This window comes from Prosopis cineraria, unplaced genomic scaffold (genome assembly GCF_029017545.1).
Source record: "Prosopis cineraria cultivar Desert tree isolate PC_DT_omini unplaced genomic scaffold, ASM2901754v1 PC1433, whole genome shotgun sequence".
Classification (NCBI taxonomy): Eukaryota; Viridiplantae; Streptophyta; class Magnoliopsida; order Fabales; family Fabaceae; genus Prosopis; species Prosopis cineraria.
Genome location: NW_026556758.1, coordinates 3,086 through 17,834, shown reverse-complemented (window position 1 = coordinate 17,834; position 14,749 = coordinate 3,086). Strand labels below are relative to the sequence as shown.

General features: G+C 32.3%; 1 protein-coding gene and 1 non-coding gene across 2 annotated transcripts; one reads left to right on the top strand and one right to left on the bottom strand.

The window, feature by feature from the left end:
* Window positions 1–10,870: 10,870 nt before the first annotated feature.
* On the bottom strand, window positions 10,871–10,987 carry LOC129300109 (U5 spliceosomal RNA). The gene has a single exon (XR_008590709.1). It is a non-coding gene; the product is annotated as a U5 spliceosomal RNA (small nuclear RNA).
* A 1,034-nt stretch (window positions 10,988–12,021) lies between these two features.
* On the top strand, window positions 12,022–13,102 carry LOC129300107 (short-chain dehydrogenase/reductase ARMGADRAFT_1018421-like). Its single transcript, XM_054938641.1, has 5 exons — window positions 12,022–12,195; window positions 12,281–12,545; window positions 12,648–12,741; window positions 12,824–12,935; window positions 13,015–13,102. Exons 1-5 carry the CDS (start codon window positions 12,077–12,079, stop codon window positions 13,100–13,102), a joined length of 678 nt encoding a protein of 225 aa, XP_054794616.1. The 5' UTR covers window positions 12,022–12,076.
* The last annotated feature ends 1,647 nt before the right edge of the window (window positions 13,103–14,749 follow it).

Here is a 14,749-nt window from a genome sequence, read left to right as displayed (position 1 = left end):
GCTTTTTAAGTTTTTATGAAAATTGAGTGAATGTGTTCAATTAAAAATAGTAAATTTTTTAGAGTTTAGTGGAATGAAATTCTTGTCACAACTGTTTAATTGACTAAGCTTTCATTTTCATTAGTCTTATGCCCAAACAACCACTTGAACTTGGCAAGCATAGTTACCATACAATTTTAGAATTCTAGCAATCTCATGACAAACTAAACTTGCTCCATTAAGCTCTTAATGTGTTATTTGCCATTGGACTAGTTAGAAACAGCCACAAACTGTACCTAATTTGAAATTAAACAATTGACTACATCCAATTTAAGTTTCCAATGATTTAACAATACAATCACACCATTTAATCCATTGGGCCAATTCTAGAACAAGGAAAGCATGTTAATATAGCAATGAAGATCAAAATTCCAGCATAGAATCCAACATTCCAATAGCCAAAATACAAGTTCTCCTCAATTAAGTGTCTCAATCATTTTATCAATTAAATTTAAGACTCAACTAAAGCCCAATAACACAAAGTCCTGTAGATAGTCTATCTTACTTGTATTTACTCCTATTCTTTATTTCTGCCACATGGCATTGCGTGTATTCTCTAGGGTGATGTGTCATAATTATATAAGGTAATGTTTACACTTGTACACTGCAGCCGACAGTAATACAATACTTTTTTCTCTCAATTCTCATCTCTATCAAATACTTCAAGTGCACTAATTACAATCCTCCAAACGAAATTAGGAAATCTAAGGAAATAGCAACCAAAATAGAAAAGAAAACTAGAATAAAATTGCTTAGACTCTTTGAAGATCAAAGACTCATGCATATCCACTTTACTCCTTGGAATCCAAGTGAATTTAGCCACGTAATTCCATCACGGATCTTCTTCCAAAGGATGTTGAACCCACGGCCATGATGAGAAAGATTGAAGCGTGCGAATTGAAAAGTTGGAAGGTAGAGGCTGTGACTCTTGCAAGGTTTTGAATCCGATGGAGAGTGGAATTGTTTGATTGGAACTTGTGACAAATTGCAGAAGCAGGACGGAACAGGATATAGAGACGAAGAGAAGTGGAGAAATGATGAGAGAAAAGACGATCTCGCGTGCGTGGGAAGCAGGACGTGTGTGTTCTATCTCCTCAATCAGAAGTGAATGGATAAATTCATGAAATTCAATGGGTGAGTGGTGAGCACGTGACCAAGAATTGAATTGGTGGAAAATAAAAACAATGAATTCATGTGACGGTCGAAAAGAAAAATTGAAGGTGAATGAAGCGTTAAACGTGGATGAATCAACAATGACTTAGGGAAATACTTTAAAATAATAAAAGGAAAGGAAAAATAATGCTAAAAATTAATGGGGAAGAAATTAAATTCCTCTTATTTATTTTTTTTTCATCTAGCCACCTACACATAAAATAATGAAATCAATAAAAAATATATTTTAGAAATTAAAAAAATATTCAAAAAAAATCTGAAAAGATATGCAATAAATCACAACAATTTCCTTAAAATATTTCTTTGCGCCTTAATTGCAGTTATTAACCAACTAAACTCAAATAGGCCAAACAAGTGTTAAAAAGTCAAGTGGGGTAAAAATATATGAATTATCACTAATTGACACCTTGAATCCTGAAATCTTTTTTATGGGTAATTTCAAGTGCTGAACCAAATGAGATTGAACAAAATTATCAGAGCTCCCTCAGTCTAATAGTATTGACACATCGATACTGCACACATTTCCCTTGAATCGAGTAGTACAGAGTCCCGATACACCTTGAAGAGCTAATAGTTATAGGTGGTGAAGCTTTATTATAGCTCCGATCGTCTCTTCCTTCTCACCACTTGTTTCTCCTTCTAAGTAATATTGCATCATTGATTGTTGACGGTTCGAGCACTGTGATTGAAATTATAGTTCTCATCGCAAATGTAGCACAACCCTTTGTCTCACTGTAGTTGCATCTCTACCGGCGTTAACTTCTTAACAGGGGTCAAAGGCTTCATTTTCGAACTTAGCAACAACCCTGTGGTAGGGCTTCAGATATTCTGATTCGCTAAAGGGTTCACCATCAAATTCCCCTTGCTGCCATTCCAGGGTTAAATCCATAATTACAAGAGGCCCCCAAGTAATCACTCTCTTTTCATCATAAAGTTGTGCAAACGCATAGACTTTGGTAAGGGTCATGGATTTCCTTACCACCACTTCTTGCTGTAAGGTCTCCCATATTAATCTTCAATCAACTCTAATTTCAATATAATTAAGGGATTATCTCCAAAAATATTGCCACGTTTATGAGTTTTACAAAACAAGGATCCCAAGTTTTCAAAATTTAAAACATTGCAATATACTTTTACAATTCAAAATTAGAGTAATTCGATGTATGCGGAAGCATATGATTATTCACAATTTAAAGCATCTACAATAATAAGTATAAATAACAAAACAGGGTAGGAAAAATAGACGATGAGCCTCTTGTCTTGCACCACGACACATTGCACAGTTTTGACAGCATTGTTGCTATCATATGATAGCAACTGAGGCAAACTTTCAACATGCCACATTTTCTCATTTGACGTCTGATTAAGGTGATCTTGGTATCTGTATTGATTTCACATTTGAATCATTTTTCAATCAAAAATTAACTAATGACACTGATTTCATATTCAAATCATTTCTCAATCAAAAATTGAACATTCAATTCACAATTATCTCTTTTTCACAATTCAAACACATATCAGGTGTCCTAATTTCATATCAAGTGTCAAAAACTTCAAATAAAACCCAGACCACACTCAATAAACTATTACGGACCTATGTAATACATCACATCACAAACATAACTCATGAAACACATTTTCAATATTCAACCCCCTTAATCACAAAAATAGAAAGGGAAGCAACAATCTCATAAATCATCACATCATTCCATAATAATTACCATTTCGCTAACTTCCTACTTGCACTAGTATTTGTTCCTTGTAGTAAATCTAACAATCAATACAAACACATCATATGGCCCAAAATACACAAGATAGTTTAACAACCTCCTAATGTAAGTAAGCCCAAAAACATGGACATTCCTAATTGGCAATATCATAAAAATTATACACAATAATAACCAAAGGGAAAATGAGGCCTACAGATATGATAGAAATCCTATATCTCAAACCGTTTCCCTCTGTCTTGTCCCATTGAGCTAGCTCCTGAATATTAAAAATATAGGGTGAGTACAATCACTTAATAACTAAGGTTCATCTAATTTATACTAATACATGTTAATCAATTTTAATACAAGTAGCAAATGTTATCATACTCAAGTCAAATCAATATATTCAAGCACATATTTTCCTTTTTCATCATCAATGGCATAAATTCATGAGATAATTTCATAAAAATCAATATTCATAATAATAGAAGATTAACCACAAGATTTCATCGTAAAGGATACATTACAAACAATCATATGCTCTTTTATCATAATATGCATAATCACACTTCTCTTATATCCTCCTTATGCTTCTGATATGAAACCGTGGGTTGTAATACATTAGGATTGTCTATAAAATGAGACTACCTAAGCCATTCATGCATAAGGGACTAGCCGGCCAAGATTGCCTAACTCACTTGTGGAATACAGTTTTCTCCAAACTTCACATTGTGGGGTGTAACATTTCAATTTTTACTTACAAGATTTAAGTAAAGTTTGAATATGATTTATTAGGTAAATTAAAGTTTAGGAAAACTTAATTTATGTTGTCTAACATCTAGAGGTTCATAGGCTTGCGATTTAATGTACTAATTAATACATGAAATTGGAGAAAATTATATTCTAGTTATATTGTTAAAGCATTAAAATATTATTTTGTGTAGAAGAAATATAAAATTAAAGGTAGTAAATATTTGTTAGCATTGGTGGAATGATTTCACAATAATATTATATTAAAAATAAATGTATAAAATAATACAAACAAGAATAATAATAATAATCATAGCATTGACAGGGCAGGGGAACGTGGGCCACCGCCAATTCATTGGCAATTGTAATTGCCATTTACAATTAGACACGAACACACAAAATACCCATTTCATTCCCTTTTCCTCCGTCTTTTCTTCTTCTTCTTCGTTCTGCAGTGGCTCCGTGAGAGGGAGATATATATATATATATATATACTCACTCCGTCGTCTTCTTCCAGCTCCAGCGCCGCGGAAAGAGTGATGAGCGACAGGGGAAGAGAAATTTTAAATTTTGACCCCATAATAGGATATTTTAGATGAAATTTTAAGTTTTTTAAAATTATGTATATTCTAAAAAATTTTTTTTGTCATCTAACTCTTTTAATCTCTGATTTTGTGATGATGAAAAATTTAACATTTAAAAGAAAGACGAATTTATGATAAATAAATGTAATTGTTGAGGTTGTTAATAATATGATAAATGTTTTAAAGTATTAGTTTATTGATGGAATTTGAATTTGAGGCTTATGAGTTAAACCCTAGACTCTTATGGATAGATTTTTGTTAAATATGAAAATATAAGCTAATTTGTTGATGTTTACATGGTTATTTGGGATGAAAAATAAATTATTGTGGCTATAGAATAATAATTTTATACTCAAGATTAAATTTATAATTTTTGGATATTTTTAGGTGCGAATTTATGGAATAAAAAAATTTTGATAATAGAATTTAGTTTGTAGGTTGATTTTAGCTTGTTAGTATTTATGGATAATTAAAAGAAGAGTTAAAATTTTTTCTTGAGAGTACTAACTCTAGGTTGTATTAATAATGAGATTAGGAATTATGTTATATTTTCTAATTCTATTATTAGAGTTATTTTATTAGTTTTAATAATTAAAAACTAATATTTATAAATAATATATTATTTTTAAATTGTATTGTTGGTAAAGATTGTGGTGGAAGAGAAATTATAAAGAAAAATTTATTAAAAAAGCCATGAGATAACCATATTTTAATTTATGATCAATGTTACTTCATATTAATTGTGTGGTGATTGAGGAAATTGTGAATTGTTGTTGAGAAATTATTTTGTTATGTTTATCAAAAATTGTGCAATTATGAATATGTATTTTTAATTATTTTGTCAAGTGAAATGTCATGTTATAATATTATTGAAAAAGAAAAAATTGTGAAAATTGTAATGTTATATAATTGTACAAGTTGATATGTAATTGTTTGTTTTTTGTGGAGGTGTTAGAAAACTTATTGTTATTGTATTTTGTATCACGTGGTATGCCAGGCCTAATTGATGACTTGTAAGGATTTGGGTTAATTTATCTTTGTTTTGATAATCTAGCACTGAGTGAGGTATAGCTCGATGTTAATGAAAAGAGATAAGGATGGTTGTTTGTCATGCATTACAATATCTCGTATTTTGTCAAGATTATATGATTGATGTTTCCTCATTTAGCAAGCACACATTTAACTATTTGTATATATTATCATAAGTTAGCATTGATTACTAGGACTTTTAAATCTTATTATGTGGTTAACAATTTTTAGGAGAAGAGTCACAAGTGACGTGTGGAGGAATCCTTGAGGCTTAGTGGCATAAATCCAGTGTTTCTTTTTGGTATTTTAATTTATAATTTTTAATGTGTTATATTGCTAAAGCTAAGACTTTTTATTTATTGACAATTATATGAATGAATGATGTAATATGCCTTTCAAACTGTTTATGCTTTTTTGCACTTTGAATGACTGTAACTTTGATATCTAGTTTATTTTGGATGGTTTGAAATAGTATGATTATTGGGCTATATAATTAGTTTGTTTTGAAAATTAATTGTGCTATCCATTTTGGTTGTGCGTTTATGCTTTGCACTTGTTGAGAGTATAAGGTTGGAAAAATATTATTTTGGTTCAATGGTATGTGGTAGATTAAAATTTATTTGAGATGTTGAATTGTACAAACCTAAACTAATTATTAAATACTTTTATATTAGATTTATTGATATAAAATGTGTTGGCTGACTGTAATACAACTATGATTTCTTTTTAAATAGGAAAAAATGGTTATATATTATTAGAAATGTTTGTGAAATAGTCAAAAGTTTTTAAAAAGCATAATAGCTAAATTTCTAATTTATATCTATTCGTACAGTTTTAACTTATGTGGGATCGCATGGGCCTTTCACACTTTCTTTTAATTATAAATGCTTGGGATTCTAAATTTTAAAAATGACTATTTAATATGTTAAATTGTTTTTACCATAATAGTTTATCTAGTTTGTTTCTTTTTACCATGCTAGAATCTTTTTTACCATAGTACTCATTTGTAAAGAAAAGTAATTTAATTTCTTTCCACCATGATAGTCCTTTTTTTACCATGATACTACTTTCAAGAGAATGAATTATTTTTAGGAAAGATTTAGTTGTTCTTTGTTTACCATGATAGATAATTATTTTTAAGAAACACTTAGTTGTCCTTTATTTACCATGATAGATAGGATCTATCATGGCTAAGCTAATTATGTGGAAAAAGAATTTTGAAGGTGTTACATAGGGTGTCATTCTCCCTAAATTATCTTCCTCATTGAATAAATAAAAAACTAGCTAGGTTTGAATCTCTCGTTGAACCAGTAGGACAATATGAATAATAAATTCAGGCAAACTATCAAGCTCTGATGGAGCCTTACCATATGAATTTTAATCCCCGACTCCTATTGTTAGGTGAACCCTTGCCTCTCATGATCAATAGTGCATTAAAATGCAATTTCTCATAGCATGCAAATTTTCATTATACAAGTATGCATAAAATCATCATACTCAAGTCACAATTGGACATCACACAACACTTACATACTAATCATTGACCTCCAATTCACTCCACAAATAATCACATTGTTGAACTCCACAAATAATCATATCATTGAACTCTACAATAATTATATTGTTGAACTCCACTTATCAATTATTGAACTTTGTAAAAATCATAATATTGCATTTGCAAATATTTTACGCCTTACTTGCATTCTAGATAATTTCACATATTTCAGTTAATATATGTAAAATCAATAAATCAATTAATACACAGAAGAACAAGAAGATTTTCCTCAATTACCTCAAACCTTTGAAAAATCAAAACTTTTACCTCTCAAACACACAATCCCAAAGCTTTTACAAAGCTTAAATGGTGACAAATGCAACCACTTTATATTGGATCACAATAAAAATCATCAATATCTTTTCTTGGATAATTTTTACTATCTAATCAAACACTTTTTCACCCAAGATTTAATCCCTTCACATACAAGAGTATTCATAGGGTTTCTTAGCTTCTTTTAACTCTCATTAACTTTACTGAACTCCTAAATAACTATTAATAGAGTCACATTGCTCCAACCACCTCATTAATAGTGGAAATTTTGAATATTTATTATCCCACGACCACCAAAACTCAACACCATAAATTCTAGACTTAAATAGCTTAAACAACTTTTATTAACTTTATTTAAGTAATGGATTCGAACTCATAGCCTCTATGAATCAAAAATCATCTTTCTCAACTAAACCACAACTTCCAAATTCAAGAAAATGGAAGAGAAAGAGATATTCAAGCTTAAGGATCTTACCTCTAGTGTTTGGAAGCCTTAAAAACACTCCTAATGCTTCAATTCTTAAAACTCTAGTAGAGCTCTTTTGTCTCCCCTTCGCTTTTCCTTTGTTTTTTTTTGTTTTTGTGTCTTATTTTTATAGATTTGTCACTGTGCGTCACGGCACATGGCATGTGATATAGAGAAAGGCCTTCTTGTTTAGATGGCACTGTGCACCGTAGCATCTTGTGCACATATCGTGGCATGTGGCATAAAGCCATTTTTCTCTATTTTTCTCACTTTTTCATACCCAGGTAACCCGACCTTACTCTGAACTCAATCATAGGGTTGAAACGACAGCCCAAAACACTCGTTAGATTTCTGTAACTTCACACTACATTAATTTACATAATTAACCTCATTTACCTAGCTAATTAGGGGTCAGTTTTTTTTTAGATATGATACTTGCCTTATGTCATCCTCGAGTCTACTGACAAAATAATCAAGTAAGGCATCTTGGATCACTTTGTCAACATGATTTGCTAGGAGTATAAATTTTGTGTAATAGTCCGTGACTATTCCAACCTGAGTGAATTTGAAGAGTTGGGCCCGAAGGCACTCATATTAGGGTGGCCTAAAATGAGTGATCATTGCCTTTGCGATCTTAGCCCACGCATTCAATTAGTGTTTCTTTGCAAGATCTAATACCATGGAATGGCTAGGCCATCGAAATGAACCGCAGCTAGGGGGAGTCACTAAGTATCCTTCATTTTGTATTAGTAATAGATTTATTTGCCTAAAATACCTAGCTAAGTAGACCTGGCTCATCAAAGCATGGAAAGTCTACCTTAACCTATCCCAATTGAATCTATTGGTGTGATTGTGATTCTTAGGTGACCTGTGTTTGAGTCAAGGACCTGGCGTAAGGCTGCATTAGTAAATCCACATTTCTAGAAAGATCACCCAAAAGTACGAGATATAGCTTCTATGAAACTCTGTACCTTTTCCATATGAACCGTATACACATAGTTGCATTGTTCCCCAAGCTCTATCAACTTCATATGGTCTATTTGGATCTCCATCAATCTGGTGTTTTCAATTACAGGTCCTCCCAATGAAAGCACTAATGGAATGGTCACATGAAATATTCAAGGAAGTCAAATAGCAATAACTCAAGAAATGATATGAAATTAGGTCATGGGGACTTGTATCTTTGATTAAAATAGCTGAATGGTCTTAAAACAACTAGAAAATGTAGCAGAAAGAAGAAAAGAAATTACAATCAAGGGGACAAGAAGAAAATCACAAGGATAAAGATCATAAAACTTCTCCACCCTAAACCCTTAATTTCCCCCATACTCATCATCACGATCAACAGTCGTTACATGTCCTCACTTATTTACTCAAATTACATCCTATTCTTTCTTTTTTTATAAAAAGATATTAATGTTAGAATTAGAAAAAATTTTAGTTAAGGACCATTATAGAGAATTAATTTCAAGTAGGTCCAAAAAATTTTAAAAATTTCAGTTCAATCTAATGGAGAAAAGTCAAAAGAATTTTGACCATGAAAAGACCAAAATACCCTTCACTTGTTATGCAGAATCACTGATTGTTAATTTTCTTACTACACTTATTAACTTACCAATATTACTTGTAAATTAAATCTGTTTGTTAGACAATCGGTAATATTAGTTGTTAATTTGCTAATTTTACTTGTAATTTAGTAACATCAATTGCAAATTATTGACAGGTCTTGTAATCTATAGAGAATTAATTTTAGTTGTAAATTATTGACAAGTCTTGTAATTTACTAAAATTTTAGTTAAGGACCATTATAGAGAATTAATTTCAAGTAGGTCCAAAAAATTTTAAAAATTTCAATTCAATCTAATGGAGAAAAGTCAAAAGAATTTTGATGATAAAAAGATCAAAATATCATTCACTTGTTATGCAGAATCACTGATTGTTAATTTTCTTACTACACTTATTAACTTGCCAATATTACTTGTAAATTAAATCTGTTTGTTAGATATCGGTAATATTAGTTGTTAATTTGCTAATTTTACTTGTAATTTACTAACATCAGTTGTAAATTATTGACAAGTCTTGTAATTTATAACTGATGTTAATAAATTAACAAATAAAGTTAATAATTTAATAATTGATGTTGCTACTGTTTATGATTGAAAGATTGATATCAAATTTTATATAATTATTGATATGTCAACTCATGTAACTGAAATTCTCCCTTAGAATTATTATTTATATATATATATATATATATATAAAATAAATGTATTTTCTTTTGTTATTACTGAGGAAAAGATATAACAAGCTTGCAATTGCCAGAAGGAAAAATATGAAGATTCTTGAGGTAACATACGTTAAAAGCTAGACTTGCAATAAATTAATATTAGCATTAAATCCATATAGTTTGGGGAAAACTTGAAAATCTTTTGGAGAGTTTGGTAGCTTGTCAATAATATGAGGATTTAGATAGGCAAGCCTCTCTCTGTCCTATAGAAGAAAGATGGAGTTAAATTTTCTCTGCAAAAGAGAGCAAGGAAAAAAATCAGTGCAAATCTTGATCGTTAAATTAATTTAAAATATTTAAATTTATAATTTTTAAAATATAAATTTAATTTATACAGTTTAAATTTGTAGTTAAGAGATAGTAGAGAGAAAAAGTAAAAGGGAGAAACCCACCCAAGAAAGATAAGAATTGCTATCAATAAAGCTAGTAATTCGAACGAGTCAGGTTTATTTAGATTGGATTTAAAGTATTCTATCTTCTTAAAAAAGTCCATACAACCAAACTCATCTTTAACTTTTTTTTGGCCAAATTCGGACTGGCCCGTCAGACTTGATCAAAATTATTAACTTTATATACATATAGAGTTCAAATTTCTAACAATTGGGCTTATTTAGCTCCAGCTCAATTTGGATCAACCTTATTTTGAGTTTAAAGTATTCTACCTTTTTAAAAAATTTTATATAACCAAATTCAGCTCTAATTTCTTTTAAGATGAATTTAGATTAGACTAACTCATTAAACTTGATCCAAATATCCAAATTATTAATCCTAACTATCAGCTATTTTTTCACCCCCGACGCGCTGAGCCAAATGTGAATTCTTCGTACTACTATTCTGGGCCTCCTGCTATCAGTCCAGAAACCTAATGGACCACAAGGCTTGAAGCCACAGATGGCCCACAATACTGAACGAACTTGAAAAATGCAGGATGTCACTTAAAATTGTTCAAGTTTAAACTAGTTAAATTAAGTAAGCAACAAGAAATACTTTAAGACTGACATGTAGGACCCCACATCGGTGGGACCCTCCCAAAAATTGGCGTATGCCACTTTATGCAGCGTGCACACGGTATTCTTTAGTAAAAGGCGAAAGAATAGTTCGCTCTGTGCTCACTGCGTGGCTGCGTAATTGGAAAAGGGCGCTTGCTTCCCATTTTATAGTACCTTTCGCGTAGGAACTTTCGTTACTTTCCCGATGTGGGACTTTGAATGACTCCGCCTACTTCAATTACAATGCTATGTTAACTCGCATAATTGCACCTGCTCTCTTTTATTTCTGAATATTCGTAACCGCAAATTGTAAATCACATATACTGAACAACTTAAGCGGGAGTAAAAGATTTAACTTGACTTCCTCACAGGTTTCAAGAAATTAAATCTAAATTATCCTCTTCGTACAGGTTCTTGCTAAGAGTACTACCAATCAGTTCACCATCACTTTCGTCATACATTAAAATCTACATTTGCTTTCAACACCACAATTCTTGCCAAGCTCTCAAATCATTAGATTTGGAAAAGCAATTGCAATATATCCACTCACACACAAGAGATAAAACTCAAGGCAAGTGATGTGGTAAGAACAAATCTTGTAATTTTCTGGTTTTTGGTGGTTAAGTGCGCGATGATTGAGCTATTGTTAATTATTCTCTGCCTTCAATCCTTCTGATCCTTGGTTTGGTCCTATCTCTTGTTAAAGCTATTGGAGACACATGCCAGGTCGAGGAAGGAGAAAGCATTATTTGCAATATCTGCTACAAGTTTCTATAGTGAAATTGATAAAAATTTGCCCCCTTTTTTTATGGGTTCAAGACACCAATACAGTAGATGATAGTGAATGCGTCAATCAATTCAATGATGCAATCGAGACCACAGCTAGCGAGTCTCCATCACACGGACTTTAATTGCGATATAAAAGCAGACAAGATAGGGATGGTGATAATTAAGTGTGAGAGGGAGTAGTGAGATACGTAGTAATAATAATAAGACCACCTGCTCGTTACAGAGAGATTGCCTTTTATGAAGGAGGCAAAGATTCAGACGCGCAAAACAACCCCCCCGGCGGCCCCAACACTACTCTTTATCCTCTCTTTCTTCCTTCCATTCTCTCTTCTTCTTCGGTATATATCTTTCTTCTTCCTTCTTCTGCTTTCTCATACACAGTCAGTCACGTTGGTGTTGTGGTATCTGCGAAGCATGGCAAACTCTTCCTCCAATGGGAGCTCGGGGCATAGCTGCTATAGTAGGAGTGGGTCCCAGGCTCGGCAGATCCATGGCCCACAAGTTCGCTCGCCACGGCTACACCGTCGCCATCCTCGCTCGAGACCTAGTTAAGTGTTCTCGATCGCTCTCTGTTTGTTTATCGGGGGAAAACAAATTAAAATGTGAAAACTGGGGATTCTGGAATGTAAACAGGGAGGCTGTCAAGATTGGCGGAGGAGATAACGAGGGAGGAAAAGGCGGAGCAGGTATTTGCAATTAGAATAGACTGTTCGGATGCTAAAAGTGTGAGGGACGCGTTCGAAGGAGTCCACTCTCTGGGATTCGTGGAGGTTCTGATTTATAATGCTTACCAGCCTCCAAAGTCGTCTCTCAACGCAACCCGCTTCCAAGATATTCGCCTAGACTCTTTTCAGAAATCACTCGCCGTTTCATCCCTCGGTGCTTTCCTCTGCGCTCAACAGGTAAGTATACATGTACATGCGTGTTGTTCATTCGTTTTCAAACAAGTATTATCGAATGAGATCAGTTGAACCATGTGTGTGTGTGTGTGTGTGTGGATGAAGGTGGTGCCGGGCATGGTGGAAAGAGGAAGGGGCACGATTGTGTTTACTGGGTGTTCAGCTTCTGTGAACGGCGTTGCTGGTTTCTCTGAACTATGTAAACTCATTTTCATCGATCTGTGTTTGTTTGATTTCCTTCAGTTAAGAGAAATAGAGTGAGATGTGATGTGAATGGACAGGCTGTGGGAAATTTGCATTGAGAGGACTATCGCAGTGCTTGGCCAGGGAATTTCAACCCAAGGGAGTGCACGTAGCTCATATTATCATTGACGGGGTGGTCGGCCATGCCAGGTTAATTAATTTCCCGTGTGGTGCACTTGCTCATAGTCGATGTCTCGTTATTTGATAAGAGGTTGTGATTATGATGCAGGGAAGAAGAAACGACGTCGTCGTGGGAGAGAACCTCAGGATCAAGTGGGGATTGCAAAAAAGAGAATGGACCCAGACGCAGTGGCTGAAACCTATTGGCAATTGCACGTTCAGGACAGAAGTGCATGGACCCAGGAGATGGACCTTCGTTCCTTCACTTCCACTTCGCTGTAGCTTTTCTGATCTCTTTCCCCCTCCTCTCATATGCATACATACATAATATATATTTCAATTGTGTGTGTATGATTGTTTCTTGTGTTAAGTTTTGAGGTTCATGATTTCATCTTTCTCAACTGCTGGGACTGGGCAGTGCTACGGACGTTTATAGTTTCTTTGGTCATGAAACTATATATATCTACATGTGCGCGCTGCTTCGAGCTACGTAAGCAGCTGTAACTTCTTGCGTCTTTGAAAGTTGAAACAGCATATATACGTACATAGTCAGAAGGAAGGGACACATATATTGCCTGTTTTGTTGGTCAACTTTAACTGCTCGGACGGAGGATGTGTTTTGTCTAGTCTTGGTGCTTGTCACTCTGATGAGAATGGATCATCACGGTGTTTATAGCTGCAATAAATTCTAAACCATCTAAATCTGATTTAAATATGTGAGATTTTAGAGTTTTAGATTTATAATTTTTAGTCCAGAATTTCAAAATTTTTTTTTTGGGAAAAAAACGATAGTTAGTAAATTCTATATCCATTAAAACAATTTTTTTGAAAAATATATATATATAAGTGAAAAAATAATCCAAATATCCAGATGGATTTCGATGTTCATCACAATTTATGAGCACTGAAGCCAACCTTGGAGGAGGAAGGAACGTCTTTTGCTTCAAAGTGTTTTTTTTTTTAGATAAATTAAATTAAAGTAGGAGAAACAGTATGGGCATAGTAGGATTTTCTTAATTATTAGTTGGAGGCACAAAAGCCGGATGAGACTGGATTGACTATATACTTGTTTGAGTAACTCTCAAAAGTTAAATGCAAATACATCTGAGGTATATTTTTATTAAATCCAACAAATAGGTTAAATTCTTTAAATATATTTTTATTAAATAGAAATAAAAATTAAATGGGCACTATATCAAACCCGGTTGTTCTGTCCTCGTACATCAAGGGCGACCAAGCAACTCGGTAGACAAAATCAAGGGGGGTGGAGAAAATTATTTTAAAAATTAAGAAAAAAATATTAAATCAATTTTATTAAAAAAATGTGATTTATCGCCATCTACAAATATTCCCTTAAAAAATAAGCTGACAATAAAAAGTAATTTTTTCCAAATTTCAAACTAATTCAATAATTATGCACTATTTTTACATAATATATCAAGTTTAGAAATCAATTTAAAATCATACATAAAAGCAAAATATAAGTTCTCTTAAAAATTTCATGATAATAAAAAATCAATCGGTATTACGTAGTGTAATGGATATAAAAAAGAAAAATCACATTCACTTAATTAAGAACATTAAAAAAATATATAAAAAATAACATGAGTGTACTCCCTCCGTTTAAAAATAAGACATTTTTAATTAAATCTTGTCTTCCAATTAAGTAGTTATCAACTTTTAAACTAAACTTATCTTTTTATATTACCCTTATTAAATACCTTATAATAAATATAAAGTTGCTATCAATAGAGATATTAAAAAAAAATAATGATTATATGTTAAAAAATTAAAAATATTTTATATTTATAAATATTTTGATTTTAAAAAAAATCTTTTATATT

What these genes read in the sequence shown, in the direction of transcription:
- LOC129300107 (XM_054938641.1), top strand. Translation starts at nt 12,077, where the DNA reads ATGGGAGCTCGGGGCATAGCTGCTATAGTAGGAGTGGGTCCCAGGCTC. An exon ending in CTTTCCTCTGCGCTCAACAG is followed by an intron (nt 12,546 to 12,647) that starts GTAAGTATACAT and finishes GTGTGGATGAAG; the next exon opens with GTGGTGCCGGGCATGGTGGA. An exon ending in GGGGTGGTCGGCCATGCCAG is followed by an intron (nt 12,936 to 13,014) that starts GTTAATTAATTT and finishes ATTATGATGCAG; the next exon opens with GGAAGAAGAAACGACGTCGT.